The sequence below is a fragment of the Diorhabda carinulata genome, chromosome 6 (assembly GCF_026250575.1).
Source record: "Diorhabda carinulata isolate Delta chromosome 6, icDioCari1.1, whole genome shotgun sequence".
NCBI classification, from domain to species: Eukaryota; Metazoa; Arthropoda; class Insecta; order Coleoptera; family Chrysomelidae; genus Diorhabda; species Diorhabda carinulata.
The window spans coordinates 26,394,864-26,414,788 of NC_079465.1; the positions used below are offsets into that span (position 1 = coordinate 26,394,864).

The window sequence follows — 19,925 nt, forward strand, 5'->3', positions numbered from 1 at the left end:
AATTAATTTAAAACGGATAAATAATAATAATGTTTTTATTGTAGATGGAGAGCCAGCATGATCCTGAAACGTATACCGCGCAGCGAATGGCCCCAAATGAAACTGAAGATAACCGCTGCAAGCGCATTAATAAACAAACGACCCCATTACGGCGTAAACAGAAAATGGGAGGGCAACTACCTCTCGTCGCACATTGAAAACAACAACTACACCGTATACAACGAAGCGGTAAATAACCTCAAAAATACCAAACATTTCACCGACGTTCTATTCTCTTCGTTCGTAACGAAATTTAATAAATTCAATAAAGTAGCCGAAAGGGTGATGCTTATAACGGATCAGTTCGTTTTCAAATTGGATACGATGAAATTTAGGAATATGAAGGAAGGAACGACGATCGGGGAATTGACGGGAATTAGCGTCAGTCCCGGACACGATCAATTGATTATCTTGCATTGCCCCGGCGGGAACGATCTGGTCGTTTCCCTACATTGTGATAAGCAAGAAGATAGGATCGGGGAATGTATCGGAGTTTTATGTAACAGATACTACCAGTAAGTAGTTTTATAGATTCTTCTTTTTTATTCAATTTACCTAAGACTATATATATTTGTAGTAATCGTATATTCTTAGAAATAACAGTCAAATATTCTTTATGTGTTTGAATTATATTAAAAAAATATTTCTTGAAACTCTTTGGTCTGTTAAGTTATTCTTCTTTCTCCCGTAACTTGTTGTATGACTATATAAGTATCAAGTTATCGAATGTTTTAGAACAGGAGCGGGCAAATACTTCTAAGTGCGGGCCATAATGAAATTTTCAAAATGTCTCTCGGGCCTGAGATCGTATGCTATGGACACACGAATGTTTTAGGTGGAGTTTTTTGCCAAAAAGAAATATTAGGGATAAAAAAATTGCATGCGGGATTTCTCAACGAGCCGGGACCGAATCCGGCCCGCTTTTTGCCCACCCCTGTTCAAGAACTTTCTAGATAACTTCTCCATCGCCATTATATGACACCCATTTCCAAAGATCACCTCGTCCATCGTCGGTGTTGCAGGTTTTCTGCGGTTTTCCTGTAACCTGGTGATAAGGAATAATGCACCCAATTACCCGTTTACCTAGATAAACAAAGAAATATAGAAGATACAAAAAAAAACATTAAAAAATATAAACAAAAACAAATAAACAACACACCTCCAATATCTGAGAAAAGAGGTTTTTCTTTTTTGTATCGGGCATTTCTTTCTCTTTTCCATTGTTAGCTTCAGTTTTCTTTTTCACCCTAATGCAGTACACACCACTCTACCGTCCACCATAACTCCAACTCTGCAGAGGAGGAATTCCAACATCAGGTCCAAACAAAATAAATCCCTTCCTTTACATGGATAACATCCTCATCCCAACCACAAAAAACCAACGAACCTCTCTCTCTTTCTCTCTTTAAATATTCCAGAAGAGTTTTCTTTGTTTAAATAAGTAGTTAGTTAAATATTCTTATTGGATTTTTATAGTTTCAATTGTATCAGAAAAATATTTCTTAAAACTGTTTGATCGGTTAAGTTGTTCTTCTTTCTCCTGTAACTCGTCCTGTGACTATATTAGTATAAAGTTATTATATATTCTAGAAGAGTTTTGATTGTGTTTGTTCTTTGTATTATTCAATCGGTTAGATTTTTCTTCTTTGCTGTATATATATAAGCATTTATCAAGTTATTCTTCTTTTTTGTGTAACTGATCAGCAGGAACTACAATGGGCCAAAGGTAGATTGAATTTCAAGGACTAAGGTACTTTAATCAGCTGCCAAAAGAGACTAGAACTCTTAGTGTGAACAGGTTTAAAGTGCAACTCCGGAAGCTGATTCCGCAAAACTTTTTTAAAAGCTTATCATAGGAGGACACTAACTATTGTTTAAAAATACTGTAACCAACTTCTCATTTAATCTCGCTTTAAAGTACCATATGGCACTACCTGTACCCCGGGTACTATATGCTATTAAGATATTTTCGTTTATTGTAAATTTTTGTTCCAATAATAAATGATTTTAATAACTTCTTCTGCGACTTTGAAAGTAAACACTTACCGAGTATTATGGAAGAGCTCTGACTGTATGTTAGAGAATTATCCACTTTTGTTTGTTGAGATAAATTATTCTTCTTTCCTCTGTAACTTGTCCTTTGACTATATAAGTCTGCAGGCACTGACTATTCTGGATGTTTTTCGACTCCTTTCGAAAAATATTGGGCAATTTCATAAATTTTTCATAATACTTTAAATTTGTGTATCAAGTTATCGAATAATCGAGACATTCTATATTTGCAGGATTAAAAAAGTCGATTTACCTGTAAAAGTATCGAAAAACTTATCTTGCAGTCTGGGTAAGAAACAGAGACGAATCAACATTCAAGTATCAGCAGCTGAACAACAACCGACTTTCAAAAGGGACGGCAACGATATATTGTATCTTATACCATCGACGTATTCCATACTAGAAAACGGCAATAATCATATTAAACAGTAGGTTATATATAAAAAGGGTGATAATGGAGTTATATTATCTTTTCAGTTACTCTGAGGGATGACTTACTGTTTAGGTAAGCATCATGGGTACAAAACCATTTGAGCGCGATAGATTTAACCTGAAACGGATATATATTTAAACGATCAATTATATGCACGTAAAACAAATGATTTGCATAAATGGTATCAGAGTCATCCGTTGGAGTTATCGAAGAGGAACATATAGCTTTGCTATATTTTATTCTAAAATGCTATTTTTGGGGTTTAGGAAAACTGCTTTCTTACCAAAACCAAAAATTTTCTTTATTAATTAGTGTTTTAATTCCTCTAAGAATGTAGCACAAGAAACAACTAGTATTTGATTTGGTTTTTGGTTGGTAGTCTTGTAAAAAATGTGTCATAATATTTTTTTGGGTTTATACATTTTATTTTTATCAACTTTTCTTCCTTTATACAGAGTTTTTCATCAATAATTGTGATTGTTTAAACATAAACTATTTGTTCTAACTACTTTGAAACTGTTTGACATATCTATTAGATAGTACTAGGTACTAAACACCGTACACTAAATTATGTCAAATAGTGTCCAAAATTTTAAATAAAATAACCTGTAATGCAGTAAGGAAGCACGTTTTATCTAATTTAGATCAAATTTTGAGCTAAAGATACAACAATTGATATATTAATGGAAATCCCTGTATAAAAAAAGAGAAAGGGATACAAATTTGTATGGTTAATGTTGGTAGTAGTTTCACAAAAAGTTTAATTGTGTAAAACTATTAGAAATGCATAAAATATAAAACAAATTCGCGTAAATAGTGTCTTGAATTAGCGAAACTGAAAAGTAATGTCATTATGTTTCAATATTTTATATTTATATTTCAATATGTAAATTAATCAGTTTCAAGCAGTCATTTTGACACTTTTATCAAATATATCAAAGTATAGACTATTTTGATACATCTTATTTTTTTAAATATGAGAATGAGCTTAATATACAAGTGCCTATCCATAGAGTTTACAAAATTTTTTATTGTTATTTTTTTTATGTACCTTTACATACATAAAACATTTTAACAACAAAAAAATATCAAGGGTTCTATTACTAAAATTAATTAAAAATATTGTGGAATTTTCATTATATTTGCTATTTATATAGTTTTTGTTAAATTTCTCTAATAGGGCTGTGGTTTCTAATACAACGATTTTTTTTTAATTTTTTTTTGCTTGTCGACTACATATTTTTATATACACCAATATATATATACATATAAAAAGAGAAAAAATATTTTCATTTAATATAGAAGCACAAGACAGTTTTTTTGGATAAGTACAAAGGATTTTTATCAAAATGAAATCAATAATAACCTTTATTTAAATTTAAATAAAATTTTCAAAAAAACATTCTTATAGATATTCTCAACAAAAATTATTAAACGTTTCATATCATTGGATCAGTTAGTTTCAGAAATAACTGAAGCTCGTAGTTCATTTCAAGTTGGTACTAAAATTTCTTGTAATTACTTTGAGTAACAAATAATTTCTATATCCATGATAAGTCTTATTTTCTTTCTGTTCATATACCAAACATTGCATTGTTGATCTTCAGTTTTCATTATTTTCCTTTTTCAGTATTCCATTTCTTCTTTTTTTTATTCTACATTATATTTCTTTATTATTTGTCCCTTCTGAATTAAAAATAACGACTAGATATTTAAAAGTCTCACACCTGTCTATAATTTTGTTGTTTTCTAGTTGTATCCTCTCCTATACACAAGTTCTGTGTCTTTTCTACGTTCATTCTTAGTTCCCATTTTCTGTATTTTTTCTTTAGTTTGTGTATCATGTATTCTAAATAATCTCTGTCATTTGCACGTATTACCTGATCATCTGCAAACTTAAGGGTGTATAACCAGGTGTCGGCGTTGATTTGGATCCCTATTACTTTGCATTTCTTCTTCCAAGTTGTTAGAGCTTATTATAAAACATACATTTTGAAAAGTATTGTTCCCGATACTTTATTTTGAATTTTTACTGACTTCTTATCTTTATATAAGCTCTAGATGGCCTTTGGGGTGGTATAATTTATATATTTATAAGAGCTTCCCTTAATTTTGATATTGGTATGTTATCGTAGGCCTTTTGTAAATCTATGAACATTAGGGTATCTAAAGGAAACTTGTAAAACAAAAAAAAATAGTCTGTATAAAGAGGCGATTATTTAATACAAACACAGAGTTTATATTAAAAGTTGTGAGAATAGTTCAAATAGTTGAGGAAAATTGAGTTTTGCAAACATCAAAGTTCGTTCTGGAACTAATTAAGTGTTTCGCAACTTTTTACACACTTCAATTTATTATTTACAGCAGTTACATGTTAAATAATAAATTTTCAATAAATATATAAACATGTAAATTGCGAAATTAGTGCAAATTTATAATCTATTATTTACTTAATTTTTGGCATTTGAAGAATTTATTTTATCTGTTATGTAATTTTGACCATCTATAATCAATTATATCAATTTATATTGTTATTTTTTTATAATTAATGTAAATATATACCATAATTGTTTTTCTGGGTACTTAAGGACTAAAAACAATAATGAAATTTAAATATTTTCAAAACATAGTATTATTATATCTTACATATTTTTTCTTAGAATAATATTTAAAGTGCTTTCATTGTATTTTATATATAAAATTTTCATGTTACTTAGTGCCATTATTTATATTTGTACATTTTTTGTACCTGTTAAGAGCATATTATACTGATGCTAACATGTGCCTTAATAAAAATAGTTATAAAAACCTTGACACTGTATTTTTTATTCTCACCCCAACGAAGACAAAAAAACAAGCTGCAGTTTAAAATATTGTCTATATGCTTCATATTTAGTAGTTTATGTACCCTAATATATATAATACAGCTCAACAGGTCTTATAGGTCCAAGACTTGAGAGTAGCTCTACACTTTTCTCCATTAATTTTTGTTCTTCGTTCAAGTAGTGTCATAAGTCAAAAAAACAAACTATTGAGTAATAAGTGTTTGAAATAAATTCTAACTTTATTTTTCACCTTTCCGATAATAACTTGAAAACTTATATATAACATTATGTTTTCTAGCACGAATAGTACAACAAAACACATTTTTTGCTTTATGACACTATTTGAATAGAGGTGTGATATGTGTATTAAGAAAAATGTTGGACATTTATTAAAAAAAAAATTTCTACCTATATTCTAGATCTGTCTTAAGGTTTCACTTGAACCTAGTGATTTTCTTCATATACTGTGTAATAGATTTTTATATAGTCAAAATGAAAAGAACAAGAGGCCCATAAAGAAAACACAGATTATAATCTATACATGCCTTTTCAATACTATATCTAGTTAATTTCGGTATTAGTGGAATGAATTTTCAAAAATGCGTCTTTTGTAGTGCTGTCAAAAGAGGCTGCAATAATATCATAAATAAACTTGGTTTTTATCATCTGCCTGGTGTTTTCAATAATAAATAATGAAAAGAACTCTCACGTTTAAGATGAAAAACAATATGGAGCTTACTTTGGTCCTAGTAATAATGATATCCGCAACTTTTCGACTTTCACAGTTACAAATCCTGCAATAAATTACTTTAAAGCATCAATACTTTTATAGGTCTTCAGTTGCTGATATGTTTTTTGGTTAACACTAAATAACCGGTCCAGATTTACAAAATAACTGCTCATATTGTAATTCTAAAACTATACTATAAGAACAGCCACAACTTTATATAGTTAGAACACAAAGGCAAGTCTCAAAAACTCTCGGACAAAATCGCACCGTTACAGTTTTGTTTATAAGAACTTTTTGAGGTTATGCTCTGGAATAACCTGTGATTTCGAAAATCTTGTTTATTTTTATCGAACCATTCTTAACTTGGAACAATATTTGATAAACACATTCTTTATTTATAAAAATACAAGTTCTTTTACTTAAAGTGAAGTACTACCATGATGATAAAACGTCATGAATTCAAATCCAAAGGGTATGTTCCTCTTAACGTCCCCGACATTCCAGAGCCAATATATTTTGGAACAAATGTTAAGTACCAGATTGTGCGTAAAGTTTGATATTAGATTTTGAAAGGTCTGATGTCAGTATCACTTATAATAATATTAGGTTGAGAACCATAGACAAATACATCTCTATATTTGTATATTGAAAAGTTATGTAAAAAACTTTATCTGGTCTACGATAGAGCTATTTTTGTTTTACCTCGAACATTTAACAGAGATAACTATACCGTAACTTTCTTCGTATCTCGTTCTAATATTGGAACACGAATTTTCCTGAAAGTTCAGTTTTAATATGTCTATGCTTACCACTCTTATAGTACGTTAATAGATCTATGATTTTTCTGTATAATGTGCTGCCTAGCTTATAATACATAAAACACTTTTATGAAACATTTATTCAAAATCCTAAATAATTTTCAAAATGACATATTACACTTAATAGTATTGCGTTAAATTTCAATTTCATTTTTGTTTCATATCACGATTAATAATAAAATATCCTACTATTACACGACGATAGATACATTTTCGAGTCCAACGTTGGTAACACTTTTTAAGTTTTTCACGTTTCGTGCTACTTGTCAAAAAATTTCATTTCAAATACGCTGCCCGGTGGAAGTGTTGTATAATAATTCAATAGTAAATTGATATTTCACGATGGTTAGAAGAGCTGGTATCCATTATTCAATCGCAAACAATGAGGAAGTAATGATAAAAGCGAAAGCGTCGAATGTTGCCGTAAAATTTAGGCATCTAGTAGAAGTTGCCGCGGCCGTACGACAAATGGAGCTTGTGAGAGCGAATTCATACTTAAAAAACGTTATCAACCATAAGGAATGTATCCCTTTCAGAATATATAATGGTGGAGTAGGAAAATGTGCCCAAGCAAAACAATTCAAAACTGTTATCGTAAGCAATAGAAATATTTTTATTAATTAGATATTAAAGAGATGTTCTTAGGGTCGCTGGCCGAGAAAAGCTGCAAAGTGTATGATAGATTTATTAAAAAATGCTGCTTCTAATTGCGAATTTTATGGTAAAGATCCGTGCGATTTTTATATTTACCACGTTCAAGTGAATCAAGCGCCTGTTTCTACTAGAAGAACTTACAGGTCTCACGGACGTATCACACCCTATATACGATATAATAGTCACATTAATCTTATTTTAAAAGAAAAAATCTCGTTAGTGCAACAGCCATTTTTATTCCAGTAACATGTGATTAGTTCATTATAATGTTCAATTGTTTTTAAATAATAAAGATTTTTTCAATTCTGAATTTTCCAATAATTTTTTTCAACCTCCGTGAAGCCGGTCCTGTTATCGAAACTAAAAATTTGGCGGATGCGCCGGGAATTTATTTTTGTTTGTTTACGGCGATATAGAAATTTCAAAAATCCAATGGTTCCAGAAGGTGATTTGAATATATAAAGCGTACATAGTAAGTATACATCGGGACAGTGACAAGTGACTACAAAAAGTGAACTAAACCGTTTATTTAGAATAAATTACACGTTGAGTGTGTACATAAATTAAATACTAGTGAATAGATAAGTGTGTAAGTGTTAGTGAAAGTGAATGTAAGAAGATATGTCGTGTATATAAAACCTCACATAAAAAAGAAACGGAAAGAACTAGGTATTAGAGACAAGAGAATGTATTGGTGGTCGTGAAGACAATAGATTCCGTCAGTTTTTAATAAAATACTTTAAATGAACAAATCCTGAAACCGGTATGGACCTGCGGGATTCAACTATGGGGATTTGCCAGCGAAAGCAACACCCAACTAATCCAGAGATTTCAAAATAAAGTACTAACGAGCATCGTTCATGCATCCTGATATTTTCGAAATAACGATCCTCATCGGGACCTCGAGAAAGAAACTGTAAGGCAGGCATCCACCAAATTTGTTACGAAGTTACGAAGAGCAGCTCTGAAAAAACGTGAACATCGATGCAATCCTAGAAGATGGCGAAACTAGTTATCCAAGTGTCGAAACAGAGCAAAGTGCGGAATTTTACATATTAGTGTTAGTGAAAATTGTAATAATTGTAGTTATGGGTAATTCTCATGAAATCTTGAAACTCCTTTTTTAGTAGGTTTTAAAATAAACTTAACCGATTTAGGATGTTTCTTTTTCGAAAGAACATCATCAAGGCTGAAAATGTTGGTAATAATTTGGGATTGAACGGGTATTTGTGAGGAATTAAAAATATATAGTACTCTGGAAATCATCCCCAAATAACCAGATTAGAACATTGTCTAAAGTTTTTATTGAGATTTTTTTTTATTTTAAATACAACAAACATTCAAAATTTCTCTGAATTTAGGATCACAAATAATTGTCTAATGTTAACTCAATATTTGTCCCATGAAAAATATTCCCTCGCAGCATTACCAACAGTCGGACTTTGGTAATACTCGCATTAGTTTTTGACAGTTGGTAGTACGGTTACTTGTTCGGAATGGCGACTTGACTTCAAGTTTATTAGAGTAGTTGTTAGAAGATTTCATTGTAATTTTTTAAAGATTACATTTGATTTAACTATTCCATCACAGTGGACAATAAAATAATTATTTTTCAATTTTGATGGCGTAGTTAAGTAGGTTTTTCGAAGTAGAAAGCGTAGCGAAACAGCTAGCTGGTAATGAAAGGTTATGTTGCGAGATTTTTATAGGTTATGATTTGTTTTCTCATTTCCTCATTTTAAATAAAAGTGAGGGGATGATGAGTTACGAGGTAAAGAATTTCAGGCTAGATCGACTCGGTTTCCGTACATTTTTGCTCATTGAAACTGTAAGATAATTAGTACAAATTTCAGAGCAAATTAAGTATGAATTAATTTAAATATTTTTCATTAATTTATCGATAGGTAATTTCGAGATTACATGAAAATTACCCTTATAATAATTGAAGGAGTTTCTACTGAGTTGTAAGAAACCATTTCGATCTTCGCTTGATAATTTGAAAGAGAAATTTGTGTATTATTTTGAAATTAAATGGATGGATTATGGGGTGGGTACGAACTTAGTGACTGGTAGTGTAGTTATCTCTGTCAAATGTAAACCAGATGCGGTTTTTTCCAAAGTTTGCACAGCTTTTCAGTATGGAAAGTAAATTAATGGCGTTTAGTATCAATATAAGACTTTTCGGAAACAATGATCGGATTAACTCGATCATGATATGAAAATTCGGAAACTAACCCGGATCAAGATCATTGTTGATCGGAACCATGTATCGAAACTTGAATTTGTTCATGTAGATCGTCAAAATTTGTTAGAATCGTTTTAATATAGAATGGATGGATCTTGTACATTATGTTTTTTCTTCTTCTTTAAACGTCTATACAATATCATCAACGCTATACCAATTTCCGTATCGGCGTCGGCTACATGTCGGTTAGAAGTCGTTCAAATGTCGGCTAAATGGAAATTAGCCTTTGTCAACGCCTGTTAGTGAAGCTACGGAAATGTTTTAACTTTAAATACTTTTGTCATAGCAACGTGAATATCGATAAAACCAAGTAAACTAAAAATCGATGAAAGGGTAGTAAATATCCCGTGAAAATATGGATATTTGTTTTCAATATCAGAAAAAAAGAAGTGAATTCGGTAGACAGTGTATATTTTCCGACAAAGGACCCGACATCATCGATAATTATCCTTCAAATAAAAAACTATCAAAAGAGTTCATATCAAGGTAGTTTTGAATCTATTTTGTAGTAGTAGTCAAAATATTCATTTTCCTATCAAAACAGACATAAAATCAAGCCAATTTATCGAGAAAAAAATATATTTTTTAGAGATCCAGTGTCACGTTCGCAACAATGCGCCCCGATTCTATCAGAACACCATCTGAATACCATGAGAGCAGAATTTGCAAACAGCGGCGTAAATCATTTCGAAGGTGGTTGGCCGAAAGATATCAACCTCGCCGATGAAGAACAAACCAAAAGATACAGAAGAAAAATCGAAAAAGACGAACAGTTTTATCACGTGATGATGGCATTATTCAAAGTATTTTTTTTCTTCGCATTTCTATGTGAAAAACTTGCACGATTTTTGTTTGTTCTAGAATATGGAAGGTTGTATTTTACAGAACAACGCCGTTAATATTTATCAACAATATTTTTCCGATATAGAACAAACTCCTTTTGTCGAAAGAAGTTCCGCAAGAACGGTTAACGTCTATCAAGATCAAAGTACTCCCACTAGACCGGTTACCCATATATCTTGGTCGCCGGATAATCAAAAAAAATTAGCCGTATCTCATTGTAACTTAGTATTTCAATCGGTTGTAGCCAAACAGGCTAACGTTTCTTATATTTGGGAAGTAGGTCAGTATACTTTGGATATAATTTCGATTTAGAATCTACCCTCTGTCGAGGATTGCTTTTTTTTAGAAGTAAAAACCACCCCTACTCGAAAAAAATCATATTTATCATCAAATTTATGATTCATTAATATAAATTTTTCGATTTTGTATGACCCTACTCCCAAATAATAACATTTTTCTTAAACAGAAAATCCAAACAGACCTTTGTACACTTTGAAACCCGAGCAATCCATAGTATGTCTGGAATACAACCAGAAAGATCCGAATATCCTTGTCAGTGGTCAAACGAATGGTCAAGTAGCTTTATGGGATGTCCGAAAAAGTATAGAACCAGTTGATATGTGTGCAAGAGAAAGTAGCTTTATAGATCCAGTATTGAATGTACTATGGATAAATTCCAAAACTGGAACGGAATTTTTTAGCTCGTCTAGTGATGGACAAATAAAATGGTAAGTTTTTGATACACTCATATAAAATTCAGTATAAATATTATTGCCGCCCCTGTCTGATAGAACAACGTCGAACCGCCCTTGTCTAAAAGAACAACGTAGAATCGCCACTGTCTAATAGAACAATGTAGAAACACTCCTGTCTAATAGAACAATGTAGAAACGCCCCTGTCTAATAGAACAATGTAGAGTCGCCCCTCTCTAATAGAACAACGTAGAGTCGCCCCTGTCTAATAGAACAATGTAAAAACGCCCCTGTCTAATAGAACAATGTAGAAACGCCCCTGTCTAATAGAACAATGTAGAAACGCTCCTGTCTAATAGAACAACGTAGAACCGCCCTTGTGTAATAGAACAACGTAGAACTGCCCTTGTGTAATAGAACAACGTAGAATCGCCCCTGTCTAATAGAACATAGAATCGCCCCTGTCTAATAGAACAACGTCGAACCGCCCTTGTCTAAAAGAACAACGTAGAATCGCCACTGTCTAATAGAACAATGTAGAAACACTCCTGTCTAATAGAACAATGTAGAAACGCCCCTGTCTAATAGAACAATGTAGAAACGCCCCTGTCTAATAGAACAATGTAGAGTCGCCCCTCTCTAATAGAACAACGTAGAGTCGCCCCTGTCTAATAGAACAATGTAGAAACGCCCCTGTCTAATAGAACAATGTAGAAACGCCCCTGTCTAATAGAACAATGTAGAAACGCTCCTGTCTAATAGAACAACGTAGAACCGCCCTTGTGTAATAGAACAACGTAGAACCGCCCTTGTGTAATAGAACAACGTAGAATCGCCCCTGTCTAATAGAACATAGAATCGCCCCTGTCTGATAGAACAACGTCGAACCGCCCTTGTCTAAAAGAACAACGTAGAATCACCACTGTCTAATAGAACAAAGTAGAAACACTCCTGTCTAATAGAACAATGTAGAAACGCCCCTGTCTAATAGAACAATGTAGAGTCGCCCCTGTCTAATAGAACATAGAATCGCCTCTGTCTAATAGAACAATGTAGAAACGCTCCTGTCTAATAGAACAACGTAGAACCGCCCTTGTGTAATAGAACAACGTAGAATCGCCCCTGTCTAATAGAACAACTCAGAACCGCCCTTGTGTAATAGAACAACGTAGAATCGCCCCTGTCTAATAGGACAACGTAGAACCGCCACTGTCTAATAGAACAACGTAGAATCGTCACTGTCTAATAGAACAACGTAGAGTCGCCCTTGTCTAATAGAAAAACGTAGAATCGCCACTGTCTAATAGAACAACGTAGAATCGCCCCTGTCTAATAGAACATAGAATCGCCTCTGTCTAATAGAACAATGTAGAAACGCTCCTGTCTAATAGAACATAGAATCGCCTCTGTCTAATAGAACAATGTAGAAACGCTCCTGTCTAATAGAACAACGTAGAGTCGCCTCTGTCTAATAGAACAACTTAGAATCGCCCCTGTCTGATAGAACAACTTAGAACCGCCCCTGTCTGATAGAATAACGTAGAACCGCCCTTGTCTAATAGGACAACGTAGAACCACCCCAGATGAGATTTCCAAGATTGGCCTTTCTTGTTCTGTGTTGTACTTCTTTTTGTGTAATGGTTTGATTAGAATCAAAGAAAAAATGTACCGTTTTCATCATTATGAATCACCCCATTACCAAAGAGAAGACAAAATAAAGGAGACGTTGTTGGATGAAGAATAAAATGAATATGGTGGAAATCATTTACTAATATATTATCCCCGAATGACCTCACTGGTCATTTTTAAAATTTCTTAAGCATGTTTCCTGCAGACTTTGAGGCCTTAATAAATTTGATCATAGAATATCCTTCCTATTTAATTACATATTTAACTACTCGCAACCTTCAAAAAAATCACAATATTGTCATCAATTAGAAATTTCCCTTAATTACACTAGTAATGATTTCTATTACACTTTTGATATTTAGATTTTGTTCAGTTGTTTCAACTGTCATTTCAAACATAACCAAAAAGCTCCTTATTCAGTTATTGTCATATAGATGGCGTCCATAAACAACTGTATATTTAACTCTGATAAGAGTATCGACTGCAAACTATCAATATAAAGAATATTTATCAACAGATAATGAATGTAATTGTTGTGGGATTGTGGCAATGAATTACCAAAGCACAATTTTTTTAAGTAGATATTGCAAGTTTTCGTAAACGTATTTCAGTTTCCAAAAACAATTGATTCAACAAACTCAAATGCTGTGTGACCGACTTTAACATTTATTTTCTAGGTGGGACACCAGAAAACTTTCCGATCCAACAGACACTCTTCTCCTTGATTATTCTAAAGACGAAGAACAAAACCTTTCTAACGCCCTAGGTGCTTCCGTTTTAGAATACGAAAGTACCATTCCAACTAGATTTATGGTCGGAACCGAGCATGGTGCCGTAATATCCGGCAATAGAAAAGGAAAAACGGCGTTAGAAAAGATTGCTCAAAGAATTCCCAACGCTCATTTGGGACCTGTATTAGCTCTTCAAAGAAACCCGGCATTCCCAAAAAATTTCTTAACTGTAGGAGATTGGACGGCCAAGATTTGGTCTGAGGATTGCAGGGAAAGTTGCATCATGTGGACAAGTTTCCATAAATCTGCATTAACTGATGGAGCTTGGAGCCCCACAAGGTTTTAAAGATATTTATGAGTAGTAAACGGCCAATTCGATTATGATACAATTGAAATAATAGACGAATTCTGCGGTATCATAACGCCATTAATTCGGTATCAGTCATGAACGTGGGTTAGCCTTTGAGACCTTTTTATCCAACGATATTGCGATCATAACCGAATTCGGCTTTCGTTACGTGGATCATTATGTTCTTCGGAGAACAGGTAGTCGTGGTTGGAAGGTAATGTGAGCTTCAATGTTGCGATTACCTCGGGGTTCTGCGCGCCTGCTCTTGGACTTTCCGATTGTTGTGAGGAAAAGATTGAGATCATGTAGAAACTATCAGAACTTGATTAAATTCTGCAATGGTGGGCAGCCAAAGGCTCGTCGTCTTCGACTTGATATAATCAAAGGCCGATGTTTCCCGAAAAGCCGATATGGCGCTTTGGCTTGAACCTTTTGACGAATTAGGATATGATTCCCAACCATCCGAAGAGGAAGAAACAACGGTCCCAGTCACCGCGTCTATTAAATCTAGCAGCGGCTCTTCCGTTAAGCCATTATAGGGTCGTTCCGCTTGACTCACGACCAGCTATCGATCGTCCCTTCGATTTCGCGGGCCATACTTCGGGTGCTTACGGTTTTTGGTACAAACTCGTTGTTCGGTAGCCGTTGAACTAGAGTAATTGGCGTCTTAATAGGCTTTACCTGTAACTCCAAGTTGGAAGTCCTGGCTTGGATGTCGAGGTAACCTTAGGATTCGGAACCATTAGCCTCTACTTTTTTATTCTGTTCTAATGATGTTGCGGCTTCTGAACCGGGTTTTGTCAAAAGCACTGGTCAGAGTTTCGATATTGGTAGGAACCGATGCTTTTGGGATAATTTGTTTGATCAGAAAGCTAGGGGGAAAGGAGGATTTATCATCATCATTATCGCCAGGTTTCCTGCAGGCATTGTTCCTGATTAGAGCGCGGCATGATTGCTTCCACCTTGAATAAACCCATGAAAATAAACTTTTGCCTCGGCTCGAATCCTTATGCCCACTTAAGCGATGGGCCCCCTCACCAACGACAAAGTCCAACGGCTTCTTGCGGAGGTGTGTGAGGCTCCTTTGGATAACGTTCCTATGGACGCTATTGTTTGAATGGATTCGTGTGCAATTTCTTCAACTGCAATATACATGTACCTGGTTTCTTGAAGAAAATAACATCGCAATGTAAGGAATTTTTTCCGCATATAGATGATTGGATTAGGGGGACATTTAGTGCAACGGCACACTCCCCAAAAGCATCGAGGGTTTGAGGCAACACTTTCCAAAACGTTTCATCTCAATCAAGGCTAATTTGCAATGATGACCCCGATGTTAACCCTGGTTATTTTTATCTAAGGTTTTTTCTGTTCGTGTGGACCGTTCAAAGATCCTTCAAGGTTTTAAAGAACAACATCATGTGGAAATTGCTAACGTAAATCCTGTTAATTTGGAACAGTGAAAGATATAGTATGTAGGGAAGTGTGGATGATGATTTTCCGAGGTATAATATAGTTTATGACCTTGTAAGTGCTACAACCTAGCGGAGAACGGCAGTATTAGTAGTAGGATATATGTTCCAATAAGTGGGTGCCACTTTCAGCGAATAGGTTGTTTTTAAAACTTTCTGGTTCGTGCGATTCGTTTTATCAAGTTATGTTACCGCATCCTTTATTATTTTAATTGTTTTCTAGAAGAATCCGAACTGTTTATCACCATTATTATTGATAAACAGTGTACATATTTCTATTACAGACTTTCCGTATTCTTTACAACAAGATCAGACGGTACACTCGACGTTTGGGATATTCTGCAACAACAAAAACAAGCAAGTCTCAGCGTTAAAATATGCGACGTGAAACTAACACGTATAAAGGCACACGATCACGGTAAACTCCTTGCTCTTGGAAACCAAAACGGTACGGTGTCTTTGGTGGAGTTGAGCGAGAATCTTTCTGCATCAGTCAAAAACGATAAAATGCTATTGACATCCGTAAGTACTTTAAGCGCTAATCTTAAGGTAGAAGAACGTAGGTATGTTGGTTTTATCTAAAACGTGCTACCAGTCACACCTGAGAGGATTAAGTTAATCGTACGCTAATAGGGGTCGAAAGATTATTGTCTTATTGAGGATGTTATTCGGGTAAACAATCGTGAGATGGAAAATGTAAATGAATTTTTACCTGTATTATGTATTTTTGAATGCGAGGGCAAAAGGTCACCACAGTACTAAGAAAACAATCTAAGGCAGTGCGGTAAGTACTTAGCCTCATCGCCCGATGGCGCTCGCAGCTTAAGAGCAATCTACTATCGTGTGGTACATCCTCGAAGACTACTACTAACCAAATTGAAGCCAAATCGGACGAGTTGCTTTGTTTTGAAGGTATTCACGGATTATAGAAACGTGGAAAGGGTGATATCCCTCTCGTCTTCGATCGTAACTTCGATTGAAGATGCACAAGATAGTTGAGGCTGTAGACATGTCAAAAATTTACATGGTTCATAGCCTGCATCAAATTTAGGGCATACGAAAGATATTGACGCACTAAGAACAAGCGCAGACTGTTAATCATTTTAGAATTGTTTCGTGACACTCGATAAAATATGGATCCACTGGTATATACCAGAGATGAAGTAATAGTCGAAATAGTGGACTAATTCGACGCCGTATTAAAGAAAAAACTGTCACACATGTCGAAGAAAAAAGTGTTTTCCCACCGGCTCACCCTTCAGCCCTTGTAACAGCCAAATTAGACTACAAACTGCTGCTCCATACACTGTATTAACCGAATGCGACCACATGCAACTTCTTTTTAATTCCAAATTCGAAAAAATTACTCCAAGAAGAAATTTGAGTCGAACGAGGAGATCAACTTTGCAGACATCACGAAAACGTATTTTTAGACTAGTTAAAGGAGTTGGAACATTGTTGGGTCGAGTATATCGAATGAAAAGAAGATTATCTTGTTTAAATTTGATTAATATTTCAGATGCTCGATAGAGAAGCTCGCCGAGAAAAGATACTTGAAGCTCGGAATCGAGAAATTCGATTGAAACAAAGACAAAGGCAGCCTTGTCCGAAAGAAGATAGAGATGAGGGCAACGGCGACGATAGAGATGACGCGGGTTTTGGAAAGGATAGTTTAGTAAAAGCAGCAGAAGAAGAATTTTATAATACCATCGAAAAAGAAATAGCAAAGACGAAAGGTAAAAACTAAAACAGTGGGATCACGAACTTCCCAATTTAAACTAATATTATTCTATTTCAGACATTGAGGATCAACCAGAAGAAGGAGAAAAAGATCAAAATATCAAAGATGGGATAAATAAAATATCTACAACAGAAGAAGCTACAAATACTCATTAAATACTTTTCGAATATAGAGAATGTGGAGAGAGGTGAAGCTCCTCCACGTCCATTTAGATTCAACTGATGAGATATGAGATGTTAGAACAAAAACTAAACTAAACCGCAACAAAACAATTAAATTTGCCTCCATGTTGACTGGATCTAATTCTTCTTGAAAATTCAAAATAATTGAAAAAACATTTCCAGGAAATGTTACACGAACAGCATTAGCACAATCGGAAAAAACATACCCCAAGTTACTACATTCATATCAATCAATGTACAATTTACCTAAAAAGTTTTGTGTTTCAAATCTCTAAGAAAAAAGAATATCTAAAAATATATATACTGCGTTTTTTATATATTTTGGACGTACTGTACATAAAAGTAAACACTAGATTCCGCAACTGTTACTTAAATCATGTTATGCTACTACCCCTTCGTGGAGGAACGGAATGTAATCATTTCAACCACTTTTACTACTTTTGTTTTATATATTTCTATCTAATCTCTTCTTATAACATTTTCTGACTAAATTCGTGGAAAAAATATGTGAATACTCACGTTACGTAATGCCCAAAGTATTCCATCCACGCATTTGGCGCTACTTGTAACTTTACTCGCGTTACTTAATGCTCAAAGTACTCCAAGATTCACCTGCTCGATCCGAAAGGTTTCTCATTCCCACGTTGGGAGTCATTTGTATTTTTGCTCGCGTCCCTCAATGTCTAAGGTAATCCAAGAGTTATTACTTCAATCTAAATGAGTTTCCAGACTTGAGTTGGGCGCTACTTGTAACTTTACTCGCGTTACTTAAAGCTCAAGGTATACCGAGATTCACTAGCTCGAAGCGAAAGGTTTCTCAATCCCACATTGAGCGTGATTTGTATTTTTACTCACGTTACTCAATGTCTAAGGAAATCCAAGACTTATTACTTCAATCTAAATGAGTTTCCAGACTTGAGTTGGGCGCTACTTGTAACTTTACTCGCGTTACTTAATGCTCAAGGTATACCGAGATTCACTAGCTCGAAGCGAAAGGTTTCTCAATCCCACATTGAGCGTGATTTGTATTTTTACTCACGTTACTCAATGTCTAAGGAAATCCAAGACTTATTACTTCAATCTAAATGAGTTTCCAGACTTGAGTTGGGCGCTACTTGTAACTTTACTCGCGTTACTTAATGCTCAAGGTATACCGAGATTCACTAGCTCGAAGCGAAAGGTTTCTCAATCCCACATTGAGCGTCATTTGTATTTTTGATCGCGTCCCTCAATGTCTAAGGTAATCCAAGACTCAATACTTCAATCTAAATGAGTTTCCAGTCCCACGTTAGGCGCTACTTGTAACTTTACTCGCGTTACTTAATGCTCAAGGTATACCGAGATTCATTAGCTCGAAGCGAAAGGTTTCTCAATCCCACATTGAGCGTCATTTGTATTTTTACTCACGTTACTCAATGTCTAAGGAAATCCAAGACTTATTACTTCAATCTAAATGAGTTTCCAGACTTGAGTTGGGCGCTACTTGTAACTTTACTCGCGTTACTTAATGCTCAAGGTATACCGAGATTCACTAGCTCGAAGCGAAAGGTTTCTCAATCCCACATTGGGCGTCATTTGTATTTTTACTCGCGTCACTTAATGTCTAAGGCAATCCAAGACTCAATACTTCAATCTAAATGAGTTTCCAGACTTGAGTTGGGCGCTACTTGTAACTTTACTCGCGTTACTTAATGCTCAAGGTATACCGAGATTCACTAGCTCGAAGCGAAAGGTTTCTCAATCCCACATTGGGCGTCATTTGTATTTTTGCTCGCGTCACTCAATGTCTAAGCTAATCCAAGACTCAATACTTCAATCTAAATGAGTTTCCAGTCCCACGTTAGGCGCTACTTGTAACTTTACTCGCCTTACTTAATGCTCAAGGTATACCGAGATTCACTAGCTCGAAGCGAAAGGTTTCTCAATCCCACATTGGGCGTCATTTGTATTTTTACTCGCGTCACTCAATGTCTAAGGAAATCCAAGACTTATTACTTCAATCTAAATGAGTTTCCAGACTTGAGTTGGGCGCTACTTGTAACTTTACTCGCGTTACTTAATGCTCAAGGTATTCCAAGATTCGCTAGCTCGAAGTGAAAGGTTTATCAATCCCACATTGGGCGTCATTTGTATTTTTACTCGCGTCACTTAATGTCTAAGGTAATCCAAGACTTAATACTTCAATCTAAATGAGTTGGGCGCTACTTGATGCCCAACGTATTTTAAAATATACTTTGAAGGGATTCCTAGCGGCGCGTTGGGCATCAGATGTGATTTTACTTGCAAGCAAGAGAGATTCCTAGACTGACTGGTTCAGCCGTACATTGGGCGCCGCTTTTAACTCTACTCTCATTACTCAATGCACAAAAACGCCATTTTTCAACTTCGTAACGCGCGTTACTCACATTACACTTTCAATAAATTTGCTCTTTCCTTTTGGAATGGCTCGAAGATGTACCCTTCCTCGTAACTGTCCCTTTTATTTTCTC

The 19,925-nt window shown here is 34.6% G+C and overlaps 3 protein-coding genes and 1 long non-coding RNA gene across 4 annotated transcripts in view; 3 read left to right on the forward strand and 1 right to left on the reverse strand.

Annotated features, from left to right (window-relative positions):
* Positions 1-5,338, forward strand: part of LOC130895046 (unconventional myosin ID) — a 38,700-nt gene extending 33,362 nt beyond the window's left edge. The window contains exons 11-12 of the mRNA XM_057802159.1: positions 45-554; positions 2,325-5,338. Coding sequence (XP_057658142.1) covers positions 45-554; positions 2,325-2,523 — 709 coding nt within the window. The 3' untranslated portion in view covers positions 2,524-5,338. The remainder of the gene's footprint in view (positions 1-44; positions 555-2,324) is intronic.
* On the reverse strand, positions 562-2,439 carry LOC130895048 (uncharacterized). Its single transcript, XR_009059426.1, has 3 exons — positions 2,345-2,439; positions 2,086-2,229; positions 562-1,122 (listed from the first exon to the last, which is right to left on the reverse strand). It is a non-coding gene; the product is annotated as an uncharacterized LOC130895048 (long non-coding RNA).
* A 1,838-nt stretch (positions 5,339-7,176) lies between the features above and the next one.
* On the forward strand, positions 7,177-7,861 carry LOC130895296 (60S ribosomal protein L17-like). Its single transcript, XM_057802520.1, has 2 exons — positions 7,177-7,491; positions 7,543-7,861. Exons 1-2 carry the CDS (start codon positions 7,240-7,242, stop codon positions 7,795-7,797), a joined length of 507 nt encoding a protein of 168 aa, XP_057658503.1. The 5' UTR covers positions 7,177-7,239; the 3' UTR covers positions 7,798-7,861.
* A 2,221-nt stretch (positions 7,862-10,082) lies between these two features.
* LOC130895804 (dynein intermediate chain 3, ciliary-like) lies at positions 10,083-17,409 on the forward strand. The gene is made up of 8 exons (XM_057803354.1): positions 10,083-10,282; positions 10,386-10,599; positions 10,658-10,919; positions 11,106-11,367; positions 13,639-14,031; positions 15,798-16,035; positions 17,033-17,249; positions 17,312-17,409. Exons 1-8 carry the CDS (start codon positions 10,152-10,154, stop codon positions 17,407-17,409), a joined length of 1,815 nt encoding a protein of 604 aa, XP_057659337.1. The 5' UTR covers positions 10,083-10,151.
* The last annotated feature ends 2,516 nt before the right edge of the window (positions 17,410-19,925 follow it).